The 17,351-nt window shown below is 42.5% G+C and overlaps 1 protein-coding gene across 1 annotated transcript; it reads right to left on the reverse strand.

The window, feature by feature from the left end:
* Positions 1–889: 889 nt before the first annotated feature.
* Positions 890–15,992, reverse strand: SFPQ (splicing factor proline and glutamine rich). The gene is given in 13 exon segments (XM_050910033.1): positions 890–971; positions 1,884–1,958; positions 2,254–2,298; positions 11,290–11,411; positions 11,491–11,539; positions 11,757–11,874; positions 12,165–12,249; positions 12,546–12,742; positions 14,110–14,205; positions 14,320–14,621; positions 14,716–14,904; positions 15,277–15,539; positions 15,542–15,992. Coding segments are annotated over 11 exon segments (1,830 nt in total). The 5' UTR covers positions 15,930–15,992; the 3' UTR covers positions 890–971; positions 1,884–1,958; positions 2,254–2,277.
* Positions 15,993–17,351: the final 1,359 nt, after the last annotated feature.

The following is a 17,351-nucleotide window of genomic DNA, read 5'->3' on the forward strand; positions in this document are numbered from 1 at the left end:
ATTTCATACGACTTTGCCACATTAAATCCAATTTATGTGGATCTTTGTAGTCTGGCAAGGCAGTTCCCAGCCAAATGTCCGTGACTCCTCATGCCGCTGTAGGGGAAAACCTTGTTACAACACAGCTGTATGAACAGAGCCTACCGCTGGCGTATCTTAACACATTAAACTACTTGATATTTAAACAAAGGATTACATTTAATAAATGACAGCATGAACTATGTATGTGCACAGTACAGCTGTCCAAAGAATCAAATGAAGCAATATGAACCATGGCAATTTGTGCTGCAAGAGCTAAAACCAGGACTTTTCTGGCTTCCAAAGAACTCTAACTTTGGCATCTCAGACTTAATTACTACAGTCATCACCAAGAAAACTATGAAAAACCAATCAGGCACACATAAACATTTAGAATTCTATGATCTAAGAATACAGCAGTACACAGGACTCAAGACGGGGGAAGGAATGGGTGAAACTTCCAGAAATATTTAAAGCACCTGAGGTGCAAGTGTAATACATAAAAAAAAAATATCAAGCTATTCATTTAGCAAAAGCACCTATGGCTGCACAGTGGTCAGGAACACAGCTAGCCTGAAAACTGGAGCATTTTAACTACAAGAGGAAGCCCATGGCACAATCCCAGCAGGAAAAAATACTGTATTAGGTATTTGTCAGTTTTTTATGGGTTATGAGTGGTTATCCTTCACGTGCTTGTCACAGTATAGAGCAGGATCTGACGACCCAAGCCCTTCTCACTCCAGCACTCCAAGCACGTTGTGTGTCCCCTTCTACAGCCTCATCTGTGGCAGTGTTTCTCAAATTCATCCATACCACATTATGCCGAACAGATTGCTTACTCATTGAATACTCTGGAATAAAACAGAAGTCATTTATAAAAAAATTTAAATATTTTATTTTTAAAAATTGTATGTTCCTGGCTCCTCTTCACTGCATTCGGACTTCATCTTCTTCTGCAAGTGCGAAGCACACAGTTAGCAAGAATGTTAAAAACGCCAGCAGAAATCACACCTAATGACATGGAAAGGGAATCGGTGCATCACAACAGGCCATGCACCTCTCAAATGTTCTCTGGGATCGTAAGTTCTCATGTCAGACTTGAGATTAAATGAATGGCATTCACATTTTCATCTACTTCATCCATTTCAAAGACCTGAAACAGCTTTGTGTTTTACTACCCTAGAAACAAGAGCAGCGGTGACAAATCACACACGATTCAATAGGAATTCACCAATTGAATCTCCGTGGCTTCACGTCTTACAGGTTCAGTTGTGGCATATCTAAGCTGTTACTTACCCATCACTCCTGAGTTAAGGTCCTCCTCACACAAGATTTTAAATATCTGAAGTTCCCCCTTGTAGTTTAAGTGGTAAATTAGAGGGAAAATTTCATTAATTCCAGCTCTGCAAGTTAGTTTATTTCCCTGAATCGCTATCTGCTTGTGGTCTTGTATGTGCTAATTTATACTCTGGGTTATTTTGAAAGTTCAACGTTCATTAAAATATTTCAGGAAAGTAGCTTTTTAACAACTTTTAGTTGGATTAACGTTCGAGAAGCAGCTGCTCTATTGTTCCCCTTTTTCCTTGCTGACAATCACCCACCCCGTTTGCTGGAGCCTGAATGTAGAAATGGTTATTTCTTGTTTGACCACCTATAGCATTCAGAGGACAGAGGGTTTTTTTCAGCCCTGCAGGATCAAATGCCTCAAACAATGGTTATATCTTGGGTCTACAAAAGAAAGATTCAGAAGTTTTATATAAAATTGAGATTAATCAAGGGCAAGTTTCAGACAGGAACTACATAATACATCACAGGGTGATGGGCTACCGAGCTCTGACAGCAGTTTAAGGACACCAACTACTTACTTGTTCACTTGTTGTCTTGGTCCCTCCACATATCACTGGGCATCATGCTGGATGTGCTCATGCTCGGCTCCTGAACTGGAAAAATATTCAGAAGTTATACCCACAGCGATTTTGAAGTCTTTTGTACAAACCCACATCTAGAAAGGTATTTTTAACCACTGCTGTCAAGATATGAAGCCCACATGGAATCTGGGTGCTCAACCCCACAGCTTGACAGCAGGTACTAAGTTCTACCCTACACATTTCATGTATTCACTCGTACCCATTTCTCAATATTCACCAATTTAAAGGTACTCGGTGACTGAACATCAAGTGTCCAGAAGCCTTTATTATTTCACCCATTCAGAACAAGACCAGAAGTTATGCTTACTTCCCATGGATGAGCACTCCGGTTTCACTCAGCTTTCATCTTCACCTAAAGGATAACAACTGAAGTTATTATAGTAATACACAGAAAATTCTGACCATTTCAAAACTAACTTAAAAATAAGGTTTTTAAGATACATGGACTGATTAGTTACGAGGGGGAATTTACAAATTATTCCAAAATATTAAGTGGAAGAATAAGGGGCAGAAATAGGCTAGCCTGAACACTTGTAAAGAGATGAAGGAATATGCAGGTAGTTGAAGAACTGCACCTTGTCTGAGCACAAACCGTAAATCACCAGTCTGAGTACAATGAAGTTTGATTGCAGCCAGAGGTATACTATCCCTTATGTGAAGGCATTAACAATTTTGTCAAGCTACTTCAACTATTTTACCCTAGTTTGTCTCCTGTAGTAATGCCCTTTCTTCCCCTTCATGAAGGAGTGCAATGCCCCTGACTCCTAGCAGCCCTCAGGTTCAATAGTCCTAGAAGTGCTTCAAAAGCCAAAGGAAGACACTAGAGGTTAGCGTTGTCAGTCTACTGCTTTTATTCTCAGCAACAGATTCTTCCCTTCTGAAGACCCACCCTTTTACTATAGCTAAGTTGAGGGCAAACCGCAATGGTCAGCAGCTAGGGATGTAGTACAAGGTTCTGTGCACACCTCTAGTTGGGAGGCAAATCACACCATGGTCACAATGGGATCTGACCAGGCAGGGCGAAGTTCAAGTTTAGTCTCAAACCCACCACCTGGGTTTTATCATGGCCCTCAGGAGCAGAAGTAGAGTATGCACGTTTTGTTTTCTATGCCATAGCAACAAACACCATGCATAAGGGATACTATATCTTTGTGCATCCTTTTAACACTCCAGATTCACTTATAGCCACACTCCTCCCAACCCTCCCCAGTTAGCTCTTCAGTACTGGTGTTCAGAAGCAACATTTATAGAGATGGGGTATTCACAGACCACTGCGGGATTGCACAGCCAAGTCCTAACGTGTCAATCATTATCTAGCAGCAATGACAGAGGTGGGAGAAGGCCAATCCTCCCTTTTTTTCCTTTTCCAGTAAGCAGCTATTTAACAGCCCCACTAGCTGGTATAGAGAGAAAAAAAAAATCTGAAGCTAATTAGCTGATTCCAAACTTGCTAGTAGTGGAAGAAGCCAAGTAATTACCCAGAACAGCATACTTTTTATGCATCCTTTCCAACATGCTTACCCTCATTTAACATAATGGAACAAACACTGGCCTTCCTGATCATGTCACTGCAGCTGGCAATGATTAACAGAGACATGCAACCCCATTACTGCTCGAGTCCTAAAACTACTCACAGGCCTCAGTGTTTAGCTATGGGGAAAACTGCAAGCAAATCAACACTTTGTATGCTTAATGTTACAGTAAAGCCCCCATACACGCTATGCTGTGCTCTCTCCTGACAGCACCAGTATCTGGATCTGAGGGCCTAGCAGGTACGCATATGTATTCTGACACCACACTTCTGAGCTTCAGATAAGCTTTTGAGAAAAAGTGTATTTCACACACAGATAAAACCAAGATGAAACACAATGCAAGCACTTTAATGTCATTACTTGTACCCACTTGTTACAGACTGACTTAGAGCAGACATGACTATTTGCTTTTAAGTTAGCTACCACACCAAGTTTCATTACTGCAGACAGTCAGAGTTTGTATGAGACCCATGGTTCAGTCACAAATTGCTTGCTCCAAGAGTGTCAAAAACCTGCTAGTTCAAGTACGTAGAACAAGGCAGATGTGCCAATAACCCCTCCACGACATTCCTGCAGGTCAAGTCAAGTATTCAGAGCACACTGGAAAAACTAGTCAGTTCTGAGCGCTGGTTTAAAGACTAATAATTCAGTTTTGCTACACGACAGTACACATACTGCCATCAGTTTTGCTACTGAATTCTAGTCACAGGTGAGAGTAAGCCATCACGAAAAGCCAAACTGTCTTTGTGACAAGTGGTGTCACTGCTTGACTAGCTAGAGTTCGGCTACACTCACTGTGGTGTAACCAAAGACCTGTTATTATGATCTTAAGGTGCAGCTGCTACTTTAAGCTTTCAATGGAACATGAAAAGATAGCTACAGCAGAGGGCAAGGCTGTCCAGCAGATCCTCTGTTCACCAGCAAGAGTCTTGCCTGGAAGATAACACAGAAGGGTCCAAATGTGACAATAATACCAGAAACAAGTATGCAAAGCAGAACTTTGCAGAACAAGCAGAAAAACACGTTACAACACCTCTGAAATAAACTGAACATCAGAGAAGAGCTAGATCATGTGCTGAAACAAGGGACCTTGAAATTCAGGTTCAAGAGCTAATGCAAAAGAGCTGGAGATCAGCGTGTCTGGATGTCTGGAAATATAAGCATGTTAATCCTGAAACACTACATTCAGTATTTCTAGTAATGAAGAGTTTAGAATTACATCCCCAAGACTGATGAAAAATGAAATTGAGCATTACACTATCAAGATGACTCTACGAGGCAGAAATACAGAATCTCATGACTGTCAATTAAAGGCAGAGGAATGTATTATGCTTGTCAATCAAAGATTAAAATAAAGACAACTGAAATGTCCAATAAGCTCTATGAAACTACTCACAGGGATATTCATTCAAGCACTCATTTGTATGTCCTCAAAAATATTCCACAGCAGTCTCAAAGCTGACTGTATTAGCAAGCTTTAAGTGACTATCACGTAGTGCACACAAGGCTAGAGCAGCGATTACTAACGCATTTCCTACTGAGCCAAGACTCTACAAAGGGATGTGCTGCAGATGGGCCATTTTGTCACTACAGAAAGTTTAAACAGTCCTTTGCTAGGCACTGATATAGCACCTAGTTGACTAGTGAAGTGAGCGTAAGATCACATTCCCTCTTCCCCACAGAGCTCATTCCAAGAATATCTTCGTTACATCGGAACTAAGAAAAATCCACACAAGCCGAGTCATATGTACAAAGGAATCGGGTCTGAAAATACTTATCTAAGAATCACAGTAAGTTGCTTATTGACTCTGAACAAGACAAAGCTTAAAACCGAAAACCACGCAGCTTTGATGCAAGCTTAACATACAGGTATCAAGAGTGCTGCACTGTAATTCCATAGTCAGAAGTGTGATGTCAGAATACCCACAGTATAAGATTACATAGAAAGTCACCAAGTTATATTATATTGCTTGTTACCTACCTGTATGCAGTCGGCAATGAGAATCTTGGAGCAAGCAGGAATACTACATCCGGGTCCTAATGTCCATTGCCATTTGTGGTACTACGTTCCTCACAGTTATGAACTGCAGAAATGCTGGCTAAGTGCAGTTATGTAGCAGGCCACTAGTTTTAAGTGTAAATTGCAGTCTCAAACTCCAGCAAAAACTTGCTGCCACAGTAAATGGTTGCCAAGGAGAAGCCAAGAATTTTTCTACCACAAAAATACCACAAAATCTCAAAAGCAGTTTCAGTTTCTCATCAGCTGTATAAATGATTAGTGTAATGTGTCTACACCAGAAGATAAGATTATTCTGTATTCATTTCTGAGAAAGCGTGAAGATATGTATAACGATACCAGTTTCTACATGCTGCAGTTTTTAGAGATCCAAGTGTCAAAATGGGCTCAATTTTGATAAAGCAAGCTAAATTGCAACAGCCAATGTCCTCCAAGTCCAGTACAAAAATGTTTCATGTGATCCAGACCATCCAAAAACAGGTCTGACCAACAAAGCACTTTTCTAAATGGTTTTAAAGATTCAATTATATCAAGCTGATTTTATGAAAAAAGTCCAAAACCTCATAGGAACAGCTCAAAGGAACTTTCTCGCCTCCCACATTTAGCAACTTTATCAGATTTTAAAGTTGACATGTTTGCCAGCTTTTAAGACACCACCTTTAAAAGGTCTTGAAAAGAAGTTGGCTAGTTAATTGTATGCCTGTTTAATACATGCAACTCAAAGCAGAACTTGTTTTAGAAATTCTGCTTATGCAGCTACGACAAAGCTAGATTTAACCAAACTTTCAGATGTTTTGAAAACTGCCAAATCTTTCAATATATTTACTAATCATGGTTTTGCAACTCAGCTAGTTTTCATACCTAGCAACAGTAGCTTACGTACAAAACAGGGGTACCAAAAGACAACCTCTGTAAGGTACAAGGACATCAGCATCCTTCACTCTTCCAAGTTACAGAACTACAAAAGAACATACTTTAGGATATGCACCAGCATCTCTTTAATAAAGAATGACATGTAATCTGAAAAATAAACTGAAAAAAATTAATTTAATGTTTACGTTCAGAATTCCCCATGTCAGACACCTTCACCTTTTGCGGGTGTCCCATGAACACCCTCCAGAAAACATATGCATTGTTTAATACTACTTCAATAAAGCAAATTGCATCGGTACGGCTGATTTTTAAACTAAGTATCCAATACAAGTACTCCCAAATACTTGGTCTGCAGTTTAGGAACTGCCAATTCGGAATTTCCTGAATAGCAATTCATTGTTGTAGCATGTTATCAACCCCCTAACTTTTCTGGGAAAATAAGAAGCATTCACCAAACAAGCTGAGTCGCTATTTAGTGCGCTTAACATTCCAAGTCAGTGTTACCTGGTATCAGCATTTCACAACATGCTATTTTTTCATTTAACAGCACTTACAGTGAGTACTTCAAGAGGGATCATCTGCACTCTAAAATACTGCAATCTGACACAAAAGTTTTAACCGCAGAGGAAATTTAGCAGAGAATTTAGAATTAGCCAATGCTTAGCACAAGGAATGGAAAGATCTCTGGACGATTAAAGCTACTCACAGAATGCTCAGTAGTTGGGGAATCTGTGAAGGTACAGCCAAAATAAGTTTACCTACTTTGTGCCAAGCAGGTTGACGTATCCTGCATTAACACCAAGGTATTTTACACTGGGAAGTCACGTTCCCAGCTTATCTGGTACAATGGAATAATAACCAAAGCAACTACCTTATCAATGAGTCCAGAATGCTTTGAAATTCTTCTGGGGCTTAATAAAATGAACAGCAAGCTAACGAATTCATCAAATCTTCTACAAAAGAACCTTAAAGGGAGTTTATTTGTACTATGTAGTATTAACTATTAAACTCCAGATTCAGATACTACTTTTGATGCATTATCTCCAAACATTGATAATAAAAGAGTGATAACCATCATGCAAGCAAGCTAATTTCTGTATTTTACATACAGGTTTTTAGGATTTGCCCACCAGCTACACGATTTAAGAATAGTTCCTGCAGTCCCCATAATACAAATGATTGTATTCTGAACTATGCAAATTAGTCCACGCAATTAGCATGAGGACATAAGCAAGTTAACCTCAATCACTCAAGTAACACTTCTGGTCTTTTTGCCAAGCAATTTCAGGTAAGTATACAATACGGAGCAAGGCCAGATCCTGTAATCTCAGACAGCTTAACAGCACATAAATATCACATTAACAATCCTTTAGTTAGGAAGTCAGCCAATACAAGTAATTCTATGAATTTATTTTAAAATAACCATTGCTAATCTTCTGCTTAAAGTCTTTAAAAGATTCCAAGCAGTAACTGCCAAGGTGGCAAGTGCTACCACCCCACCACCCATTATCCATAGCTAAAATATGAAATTCATTACATACTGCACTGCTTGCAGTGTAGCTTTAATTATTGTATCTTACAGCACTTGCAAGATTTCCATTTGCTTCCTTACTGCAGCACAATTAATGCTCAAAAAATCGGCACCTCCTGGAGAGTTAGGATGCTATTTGACCCAATCTTTAGCTAGAGGCATTACGGGAAGAGATCTCACTCTTCTCTACAGTTCCACACCCTGGTCTAGTTTGACCTCTACTCAAGACTCTTGGTTTACTGCAGAAGGTGTGGTATTTAGCCTCGTATGTTTAACCACGAATGGCAAGAAGAGTTACTACATTTAGTTTTCTATTTATTTGAAGCACAGTAAAAAAAAGTTGGTACACTTTGGGAATTCAGTGGCACAAGGTACACTGCCATCAAGTTAGGGACGTTATACATCAAAAAAACAGCTAAATTTGTTTTGAAACACTGCATTACATAATTAAATTGTACTTGCCCAACAGACCACTTACAAATATTAGGTCAGTAAGTTTCTAACATCCATAAAAACGTAGCTTTCTTACTAAAATGCAAGAATTAAAAAGTTGGTGTCTAAACAAGACAGACAAAAACAAACTGGAATGAAACTACAGGTCACATCTAAAATCGGGGCTTTTTGTTTGGGCCTTCATATTCTTCTCTCCCTCTACCATATCCTGTTGGTGTTCCAGGCCCCATTCCTCTAGGACCCTGGCCACCCACAGGCCCCGCACCTCCCTGCCCAAAGCGTTCAGGACGCTATTGGAACAGAATTAACAGTTCATTATATGTAGTTGATGTCCATGTGTGTTAAGTATATATTTTTAGAAGGTTCCGTAGTCAAGGTTCGTCGATACAATCACCATTGAGCCGATCCACAGGTACCGGGAACATAGAAAGGAAAAAAGGGTAATTTAAAAATTAGTTTATTGTAATACATGCCTTGAGGTATGTTCCCACTTGATGCATTCTCATACATCTGTTACAAAGAACAGATCCTCCCTGCAGTGCTAGAAATGTAAGCATTAGTGCAGATGTGAATTAACAACTTTTCCAAATGAGCTCTAGCAATTTTCAACCAAGTTAATGCAAATAGCTTGCAAACTTCTCACCTTTAGTGCAGTAAAAGCTTAGATTACACCACTGTCATTTCCAAATAAGCCTAGCCAGAGAACGTATCTTCAGTTCACTGAAGTATGAGCTGACATTCATAAAATGTCATTGTAAACAGAATGCCTACTCACCAGTTAATGGCATGTGCTGCAATAGAGACCATGTGCTTTTCAAGATGGGGTTAAGACTACGGTCTGCTGACTAAACTGCAGAGGCCTTAGGCAGTAACCAAAACTGATTGTGAGCACTACTGGATTGCAAGAAGAAAAAAAAATGTGAAAAAAGCTAATGACCAATGATTTACCTAACCAACGCAATTGCTCGATCAAAAGACTTGCATTTCTTAAAATCCCACGTACTCCGGAACTGCTGCTGTATAATATGCAAAACTTGTTCAAAGAACTACTATTTGTTCAGTGTTTCAACTTAGAACTATGCACAAAGGGTTGTGTGCATCCAGTCAATATCTCCCTTCCCACCCCACCTTCACCACAAGCTCTTGGAAAATTCACAACTTCACAGCATTGAAAGGTTTCACACCAAGATGTAAAAGCTAAATTACCCTGCAATAAAGCAGAGACTTCAGGTATTTTTTACTAGTACTTCTAGTTGCATGTACTTCATTCAGTTACTGTACCAGTAGGTGTGATCAACATTCAATCTACAGAACTGACAAATTATAAAGTCAAAGACAGCTTTAAACTTTCATTTCAAGCAAGTTTTCCACTACCGAGTAACAGAACAATGGTAGGTTGTTTGTTACAAAAAGTATCTGCAACTGAAAATTCACACTTCAAGTTCTTGACTTCTGAAAGTCAGTTTCAATCCTTCCAAGAAAGGAATTTCAGAAAGATTACCTCAGTTCTTTCTGCCTAATTCATGGCAGCTTAAGCTTATCTCCAATTCTGTTTAAAAGATATCAGCCCAGTAACTGTGACAGCACTGTGTGGCAGAGATCCCCATCCTAAGAAACTCAAGGCAGTTAAACCATCTTACTGTCACACCTTTTGACCATAACACTTTTTTAAGTATTACACAAGTTCAGCATGCACCTGTACCATGATTTTCAGGAGAAAAATGTACACAGCATTCACCACAGACTGCCTAACTGTTCACAGGAAACTTAGGAACTGCTTAAATATCAGTAGATTATATAGATACATTAAGGCCAACGGCACTGTCTACTGAATCAATGATGCTCTGCAAAGTTATCATTCCGAAGATATGGTTCCCAAAAAAAAACCCGGAAGATACCCGACAAGCTACTATGGTAGCTCACCACATTAAGCCAGAGGCCTAAACCCACCCAAAAATCATTTAGTTCAGCTTGTGTTACAGAGTGTACACCCTTTCAGGAGGGTGAAAGCACACTAATATCGCCACCTAAGCCAACACAGATTTCCATCCTACCCATTAAGCATTTCTTTAATCTACATCCATATTGCTTCAGTGTGATAACACCAAGCAGGCTCAGAGCCCATTCACACATATAGTGTGCCAAAAATAGTACAGTTTGGAAACATACCTCAGAACATGAGATATGCCATAGCTTTAACAAACTACCTATATAGTCATGCCCAACACAGGAAAACAAGAACGGGCTATCATTCCTTTGTGAGATAGGAACCACAAAATGGCTACAGTCAAGGATCACTGGAACATGCCTAAAGCTAAAAAACAGCATTTCTGCTCTTCTGTGGCAAACATCAGCATACAGAATAAGTGATATGCTGTTTACCATTGATTACTTAAGTTAATCTGCTGCTGAAATAGACATGAGCGCAGATTTTTGAATTAACAGCATACCCATACCAACATGCATCAAATCCTAACTAGGCTTGGAAGGGCCAAAATAAATGCAGTGTTACACATTGGAAAGGAGAACAAAAATCTCTCGTCCATAAATACAGAACGTCAAATTACTGAAAAGCTACTAGGTATGTCTTTTAATTATGAAATTTGTCAGATTCTCTAGAATTTATAAAAAATCCTTCCAAGCCTAACAGTGACGCAGAATTTCCAAAGTCCAATAAAGTCAGAGTTAATTGCAAATATGCTTAACAGCACATTTGAATTCACTTACAAACAACTTCCGACTGTGTAAACTACCATAATGGTTAAGAACTAAGCTAGTACTACATACTGCCACACTAGTCTTCGTGTTAAACACCTGACAAGAAAGTCAGCAGTTAACAGTGAAATTTACACAACCATCCGAACACTGGTAGAGAACTCAATTCCCAACCACAACATTTCCCTTGTGCTAAACTAAAGCCACCACAGGATACATTACCATGTCACTTCCCATCATAGAACCACTCATGGCTGCTTGGCCAACTCCTGGATTAGCTTCATAACCTATGCCGCCACCACCTCCAAGAGGTGGAAATTTCTGGGCTGCAGAAGCATAAGGATCTAAGAAAGAGAAATACATAATCATATTCCGACAATTTCTAAGTTACCCACATAAAGCAATCATTTAAAAATTCTTTACCTCCCATGTTCATTGTGGTGGCACCACCCATTCTCATGTCTCTCTCCCTCTGCACAGAAGAAACAACTTTTAGCACGGAAAATCAACTACTGAAATCCATACCTTTCAGGAGATAAAGCACATGTACAGCCAACTACTACCATTTCACCTACACAAAGACATCACATGATCTAACCTAAAGGAAGCAAAATGCGTCAATCTTGAAAATACATCAAAAAATCCCTGAACATGGTAATGTATCCAAACAACATAATGATTTCACTTACTGGATCCATGTAACCCATTCTACTATAATTCTCTTCCCTCTGTCTTCTCATTTGTTCTTCCATCTCCCGCTGACGTATCATCATTTCCTCTTCCCGCCTGCGACGCTCCTCCTCCTGCCTGATCATCCCAAAGCACACTGTTAAACCTCAGCAGTGTAACATGTTTAACACTTCTCATCAACATCACTTGCATAAGCAATTTAAAAGGCACTGAATGATTACACTTAAGCAAAAAAAGATACTCTATGATGCTCAAATACTCGAGGAAAAACTTACACTGCAGTTCAATTTCTCATACACAAACTGAGGCAGCAATGGTGTTTCTTGAAAAAATAAAAACTTTCATATAAGTCACTTAAAAAAACAACAAATGTACCATTAAAAAAATCCCATGAAAGCGAAACCAACCTCAGTTGAATTTCCTTGCGTTTCTGCATTTCTTGATTATGGAGTTCTTCCATACGTCTCAGTTCTTCCTGACGCCTCATAAGGTCTGCAGAAAGGAAGCTTGTCAGCAGCTATTTCACAAACTCATGTCGAATATAAACTCAGATTTGAATTAGATCAACCTCATCTGCACTATGGCAGACAGCTACCTTCTGAGTGTCACTATTCTTAGCAGTATTTAATTTAAATAAAAATTTAAAAACTACTAGTTGCTCTTTTTTAAGCCTGAAATTCTCCAGTTAGCAGTAGGAAGCATTAATTTATTCATTAAACTGTTAAACAGCTATACATTTAAGCTAGCATTTAAAGCAAAAAGATGACATAGAATTCAGAGCCAATTACCTTGACGCAAGAGGTTTGCCTGATGCTCGTGATAAGCATCTTCCATCTCACTTTCAAGTTTGTCCTTGGCATCTTTCATGTTTTTTGCCACTTGCTCTCTCTGCTGTTTTTCCATTTCATCTAAAGATTTCCACCTCTGGGAATATTCAAATTCAAAACTGCCAGGCTGAGCAAAACGGGGAGGAGTCTCTCTTTCCCTGCAGAAAGGAAGATGCTCATTCAGACTGGGTAAACCTGGAAACTGAAGGTCAATAAAAGATCACAAGCAGAATAGCAGAACTATCAAAGAACATCAAAGGAGTCCTGAAAATATTACCTCACAACTATGGGATAGAAAACTTGCTGTGACAGAACGGTGATAACAGCACAGCATTTTTCACCCTTAAATGGCAGCATTTAATATAAAGAAATTCTACAACTACCGTAGCAAATATGGAGACTCCTGCACTATCGCATCCAAGCAAATCTTCCCACTTACAGTTCTACTGCATGTTTATCTTGTTCTTAACTTCTTCCTTAGACATTCCACTGCTGGCAACTGCCAGGTGCAAAATCCTCAAACAAGACAGGCCATTGCCCAAGTAGGTACAGCTGCTCAAAACGACAGCATATGGAGAGACAGATTTTTTCAGTGCTAACTTACCCAAAGCACTATATGTTAAAGGCAAGTAATAATCTTCACTAACTTAAATAGTTTCCAAAATGGCTAAGGGCCAACAGCTTATGCTGTCATATAAAGAAACTGGAGTCTAAGATTCAGTAATTAATGGAACAAAACTAGGAAAGTTCAAAAGCTTTCCATACATTAGCAATATAAAGTATTTTAACATTTTAGGAATGCTACACTAATCTACACTGTTTTCAAAGACACTGCCTCTAAACTGTTCATAGTTTTTGATCAAAGCAAGTAATTTTGAACACTTTCTCATACAAACAAGACTGACTGGATCTCCCCCTTGCAATCCCTTTTGTGATTTGGGAAAATACAACATTTCTACAACAAACAGGTTTAATATACAGATCCTAACCTAAAACCGCTACCTAGGAAAAGAATCCTATAGACTCTTATCTACTCTTTTATGCCCAGTGGTCAGCTTCATAAGGCACATCCATAGGCAACTAGTTCTCATTAATCATGGAATGAGTTACAACTTTATTTCATACCATAAACATCTGTTTGTAAGTTCCCTACAGGATCATCAACATGAGATACGCCTTAAGTGAGATGACAGCTCTCAACAACAGGATGAGCAAACAGTTGAAGTCTGATTTTCAAGAGTTTCTACATATACCAGAAAACATCTGTTACTGGGCTGCTATTCAGGCTTTCCTGTTTCTTTGTGATACAATGTAGAAAATTGCTTGTGTAATACTTAGTGAATATACTGAACGAATCAGCATGTTACATTATCTAAAAACAACCTCCTACCAAAAAACCCAGGAAGTGAAAATACTACTCAAAATTCAAAGCCTGTTTCTGAAAAATTACTCCATCTCCTTCAGAGTCAGGGACAATACTACATACATCATTTATATACTCTTTATACCAAAAGATAGTGCCTACTTTTGATACATCGGATTCTTCTGAGCAAGCTTTTCTGGAAGACCATCTTCATCATCCAGTTGTTCCAATGGTTCCACAATAACTGGCCTAGGAGTGCTAAACAAAAAAATACTCATTTTATTTTTCCATAAGAATCTCCATTCTGAAAAACTAGAAGCCGACAATTTTATTCGGCTTAAAACTACAATTCCTAAGCAGCAAAATACTTACGTTGTCAACAAAAACACTCCTTCAGTACACCGTTCAAATGCTTTTCTTGCAGCTGGCTTTGATGCAAATTCAACAATGCCTTTTCCTGTTGATCTACCTCGATCATCTACAATCACAACAGCTCTTTCCACTGGACCAAACTGGGAAAAAGCTTCCTCCAGCAACTCGTTGGACACATAGGGTGAAAGATTACGCACTGAAAGAGCAGCAGCATGTGTGGCAAACCGAACACGAAGCTGTCGACCCCTCATGGGGGTATCATCCAGTTCTGCCTTCGCAATTTCTGCAAGAGCTCTAGATTCCTGAGGAAAGGTTAAGATCCAGTTTTAGAAAACCAAGTTGTACATTACTATTTCGAGAGAATCAAACGGATGGACGTACAGTATGAAAGCCTACCAATTTAATGAATCCAAAGCCTTTCCCCTTGTTGATAAAAACCTCTCCCGGCTCCCCATACTTGGCGAACAGTCTTTTAAAGTCTTCGTCTGTTATATCAGCAGGCAAATTCCCAACAAACAAGCGGCAACGCTGAGTATAGGTCTTCTCCCCGGGTCGCCTCAGAAGAGAGAGGTTTGCTTTAAATCCCTACAAAGAAGCAGACCAGTTCGAGCCATCACTGCGTGCAGCCCCACCGCCTGCAACCGCCCAGCTGCGGCCTTCTCCCGCCAGGAGGCCCAGAGCACCTCCAGGGCACCGCAAGCGAATACAAACCCATGCTGCCACAGACCCCTCAGGCTGCAGTCGGGAGCTGCCTAGGCACCTAGGGAACACGCACATTATGTTTAGGCGTCCCCGCAGACCGGCTGCCTTCACCGCCCCTCTCGGCTGGCCCTCTCCCGGGCCCCCCGCCCCGCGCTCCTCCCCTCAAGATGGCGGCGAGGGCGCGCGGAACCGCCGTCCCCGGCCGCAGCCGCCGCCATCTTGTGGCTCGGGGAGGGGGAGGGGGCCATGACTCACCTCGTCCGAGAGCTTCTCGCCGCCGCCGCCGCCGCCGGCCGAGCTCTGCTGCGAGGAGAGGCTCTGCTGTCCCTGGTGCTGCTGCCCGCGGCCGCGCGGTTCTCCGCCCGGCCCGCCGCGGTGCCCCGGCCCGCCCTTGTGCGGCCCGCCGGGCCCCTGCTGGGGGCCGCCCGGTCCCTTGGGCCCGCCGCCGGGCGACTGTCCTTGTCCTTTCTTAGGGCCGCCGGCTGGGGTGGGGCTGGGGCTCGGCTTGGGCTGCGGCTGCCCCCCGGGCCGGAGGGAGCCGAGGAAGGCGCCGACACCGGGGTCTGCTGCTGCGGCGGCTGCCCCGCGGGCAGCGAGGACGGCGGAGGCGCTCCCGGGCCGGCCTGGCTGCCGGCAGGCCCCGCCGTGGTGGCGGCGGCTGAAGACGACGAAGAAGGCGGAGCGGAGGTCGACGCGGGCGGCTTCGGAGGCTCGGGCTTCGGGCCTCCGCCCGGCGGGCCGCCCGGGCCCTGCGGGCCGCCCCCCATGGGGCCGCGGTTCTGGCCCATGCCCATGCCGGGCGGCGGAGAGCGGAAATCGTGGTTGGGGCCGCCGCGGCCACCGCCGCCGCCGCGCCGGTGGAAGCCGCCTCCACCGCCGCCACGGCTACGGAACCGATCCCGTGACATGGTGGTGGTGGAGGGAGGAAGAGGAGAAGAGGTGCTCCGGCCGCGACTGCTGCTCCTCAGAGCCCGCTGCTCAAAATGGCGGCGAGCAGAACGGCCTCGCCGCCGCCTTTGTCCGCCCCTAATATAGTTTCCCCGCCCCCGGAAACCACCCCCTCCTCCCCGCTGGCCAACCGCCGGCCTCAGCGGCGATGACCGATAGGTGGAGTCACCAATAGCATGTCCCTGTTCCGCTGACTCTTTGATCTCATTGGTAAGGAACCTGCCCTCTGCCGATTGGCTCATTTGACTGCCGACGTTAGCACGGGATGATCCGTTAACCTCCTGTGTGCTGATTGGGCAGTTTGATCGGCGGGAGGCGAAGTCACCACAGAAGCCCGGCTTGCGATTGGCTGTTTGGGGAGTCAGTCGGACGGGAGCCCGCCGGCCCGGCAGTCCGGCCGGGGCAGCCACGCGTTGCGCAGGCCGCGGCCCCCGGCCCAGCCCCGCGGCCGGGGCAGGGCGGCTCCCATCGGCCGCCAGCTTCGGGAAGCCGCTCGCCCGCAGAGGGAGCAGAGCCGCGGGGCCTTGCGGCACCCCCGGATGAGCAGCCGCAGGCTTCAGCTGGAAAAACTTCCAATAAATATATTTGCAAATAAATACAGTTGGCTGCTTTTAGCACGGTCGGCGGCCTTCACTTCTGCTTTGAAAGCAAATCTGATATAAAAAATTTCCTATTTATTTGTTCAAGGATGGCAGTGGAAACCCAGCTCCAACGTGGGAGGTCACTTTCACCCCATTTCGTTTGAAAAGCGGGACAGGGAAGCACCAAAAGTGAACTCTGAACTGGGAACAGCAATCCACAGTTGACAAACTCCCTGTAAGCGCAGGGTACGGCACTCTGCTCCGTCCCCTTTGCTGACAAGAAAGTGGATGTCAGTTCCCCAAAATGTAGAACAGTGTACTCCCAGTAGAAAAATAAAGCAGCTGTAAAAATTCATAGCGGCTATGGTCACTATATTCCACGTTCTAACACAGAAAACAGGCCGAAAGTACTCTCCATCTATTTAATGTCACTGGTTTCAGCAGTGTTGCACTGGAGACGTGCTAACGTTAGAACAACATGACGCTTTCATACTTCCACTTCACGAGGGTTTCAGTCCATCGTGCTCCCAAGCTCCCACCGATGTTTCACATTCAGTTTCGGGTCTGAAGAATCAAACCCCATGTGAAACCCAAGCGAAAGCCACATGTTTATTTTATTTGCACAGAAACTGTAACTGTTGCGCTGTTGTGATAAAATATTACCAGTCAAGCTCATAAATATTTGTGAAGCCCTGGGCAGTCAAAGGCTGACTTCATTCTTAACAAAATGAAATTCCCCGTGGCTTTACATTTTTTAAATAAAAATCTGCTACTTATAGATCTTTTCCCCAAATCAGTATT

The sequence above is a fragment of the Gymnogyps californianus genome, chromosome 22, assembly GCF_018139145.2.
Source record: "Gymnogyps californianus isolate 813 chromosome 22, ASM1813914v2, whole genome shotgun sequence".
Taxonomy (NCBI): Eukaryota; Metazoa; Chordata; class Aves; order Accipitriformes; family Cathartidae; genus Gymnogyps; species Gymnogyps californianus.